At 35.8% G+C, this 2,795-nt stretch overlaps 1 protein-coding gene across 1 annotated transcript in view; it reads right to left on the minus strand.

Annotated features, from left to right (window-relative positions):
* LOC107738074 (E3 ubiquitin-protein ligase TRIM58-like) overlaps positions 1-2,795 on the minus strand; it is a 15,764-nt gene that overhangs the window by 8,222 nt on the left and 4,747 nt on the right. Inside the window, exon 3 of the mRNA XM_016549753.1 lies at positions 303-994. Coding sequence (XP_016405239.1) covers positions 303-992 — 690 coding nt within the window. The 5' untranslated portion in view covers positions 993-994. The remainder of the gene's footprint in view (positions 1-302; positions 995-2,795) is intronic.

A 2,795-nucleotide genomic window follows, 5' to 3' on the forward strand; every position in this document is an offset into this window, starting at 1 on the left:
TTTTATTTTATTTTATTTTATTTTATTTTATCCAGGTAACCAGTTCTACACTACAGTATACTAAGTGACACCAGTTGGTTAAAAGTCGCTGCTAAAACTCAGAAAAGTGGATTGATTTGTTTGCAAATGCCACTTTAATATTTCTTTTCTTTTCTTTTCTTTTCTTTATACAATAAAATTCACACATTTTTAAAGTGACTTACGTAATAACAGTTTTTTGGGCCACTGTTTGGTTTTTATGTGAAGGCTTTTACAGATTTTCTGTTAGTACCTGTTGTTACTTATTCTTCATTTCATCCTACCTTATGACTCTGCCACTCTTTCTCGGCACATGTGATGTCATGTGACTGGTGTTCCGTTTGTCCACACTCAACACAAACACACTCCAGATCAGATCGACAGAACAGCTCCAGGTTACGGTGATGTTTTGGACAAAGGGGCACTTTCATGGCATCTGCCGCCCCACTCAGGGTATACCTTCGCAGGGACACCTGTCTGGCAAAACCAGGTGGCTGGGTGTCACAAGTACTCTCAGTGTTTGGTGTGACAGGTAGTTCAGACCCTGTTTCATTGTGAGAGGCCAGAGAAATGCTGTATGCTCTGTGCCGGGTGAGTCTCTGCTTCATTTCCTCAAGAAGATAACCTGGTAGTTGGCCTGGCCTTACTGTCCCATCCACTGAGTCTTGTTTTCTTACGCCTTCCTCAGCTTCTCTACCTGCCCCGTCCCCTCCAGAGGCCCCCAGGTTTTCCTTCATGTGCTTGAACTGTTCGATGATCTCACGGAGAGTTCGATTAATGTGGAGATCGGGCTTTCTCTTGAAGGTCTGCTTGCAGAGGGGGCACTGGCAGTGCTTCACTGAGTCCCAGTAGTGGCCGATGCAGGTCATGCAGAAGCTGTGGCCACATGGCGTGGACACTGGATTGTTAAACACGTCTAAGCAGATGGAGCACAGCAGCTGCTCTTCAGACAGGAAGCTTCGTGAGAATGGCATGGCTGTACAGAGCAACGGCAAAAAATACAGAGGAGACGAGGAAAAATGGCAAGATCAGAGATGACAAATGGGGGGAAAATGCAAAAATGAAAGGAAATGTAAAGGTTTGACTGGAATGACATGGATAGGAAAACCAATACAGGGTAGCACTTTACAGTAAGGTCCAATTTGTTAACATAAATTAAAATAAATATAAAATATGACTAAATAAAAAATAAATATAAATATGACTAATCAACCTGACATATTGGGTTACACAAATATAATCATTTTTTGCAAAAGTCAATTGCAGGTTATCTTTTTTTTCAGTAAATGAACAACCGTTTTTTAAAATCTGGGATTAATCTTAATCTGGTAATTTATAAATATAGTATTGTGGATTCATATTCATTTGTGTTAATTCATGTTAATTTATAATATATTAAATAATGTTAATTTATTAAATATTAACTTGAAATGCTAAAAATGTAGCCTATTAGTATATGTATAAATTAATTTTAACCAAATGCTGTAAATGCATTTATTGTTAGTTTTTTTTTTTTTTTTACACCAGGTGCATTCATATTAATGAATTGATCTTTAGTGTGAGATGTTAACTAATACAGAATTTACTTTACAGTAGACAAATAGAGATGGATGGAGAAGTTTTTTGTCCTATGTGCTATTTTATTACTGATGTACTACTATAGTATTTTAATATATATTTTTTGAATTTGAATTGAATTTAGTTTTTTTAATTTGTATTTTCCATTTTCATTTTAACATCAATGTACATAAGTAGCCAAACAATTGTAGGAATGTTATTGATGATATTGCTCCTGTGAAAGTCAGGAAGAAGACGGGCAGACAAAAAGCACCTTGGAGAAAATCCCCCCCTTCCATGACATGCGGAGTCCCACAAGGCTCAATTCTTGCACCGATCTTGTTCAACATGTACACTATATTGCCAAAAGTATTTGGACACCCCCTTCTAATGAACAGGTTTGACTACTTTTGTAATTTCCATGAGCACAAATCTTAATATTTAAGCACATAATGATATTTATAGGGAATTGTGTGATTCTAATTTTATAGCAACAGTTTGGACAGGACCCTTTTCTATTCTAACATGACAATGCCTCTGTGTATAAGGCAAGGTTAAAAAAAAAAGATTGATTCAGTCAGTGTGGAAGAACTTGACTGGTCTGCAGAAAGCCAAGTCCTACAAAAAGGTATAAAGAATTATGGTCTTCACTCACAAGACTATTATAATCCCTAAAGTTCGTACTAATATGGGTCAACGGGTATTTAGTTATGCCGCTCCATTTGATTGGAATCAATTACAAGATAAGTTATGCTTAAAAGAGTTGGTATCACTAACTGATTTTAAATGTATTTTAAAGGATCTAGTTTTAGAGTCATTTGATTGTAAATGTTTCGAGTGACTTGTGTATATTTCTGTATATGTAAATTAATGTATTTAATTTTATGTGTAACTAAATGTGTTGCCAATCTTGGCCAGGACCTTCTTGTAAAAGAGATTTTTAATCTCAAGAGTTTCATTTCCTGGTTAAATAAAGGTTTAAATAAAAAAAAAAATAATAATAATCCCAGCTGAACACCTCTGGTGTGGCTTTAAATGCAGACCTTGTGCCAAAAACTCATCACCTAACAACAACGACTTGTACACACACTATGGACAAAAGTATTGGGACACCCCCTTCTTTAGAACAGAAAAAGGCACTTCCAAAACTGTGGCAACAAAGATGGAAATACAATTTTTAAATACATGAATTATGTTTCCATCTTTGATGCCACAGTTTT

Source organism: Sinocyclocheilus rhinocerous, unplaced genomic scaffold (assembly GCF_001515625.1).
Source record: "Sinocyclocheilus rhinocerous isolate Xijiao unplaced genomic scaffold, SAMN03320098_v1.1 scaffold494, whole genome shotgun sequence".
Taxonomy (NCBI): Eukaryota; Metazoa; Chordata; class Actinopteri; order Cypriniformes; family Cyprinidae; genus Sinocyclocheilus; species Sinocyclocheilus rhinocerous.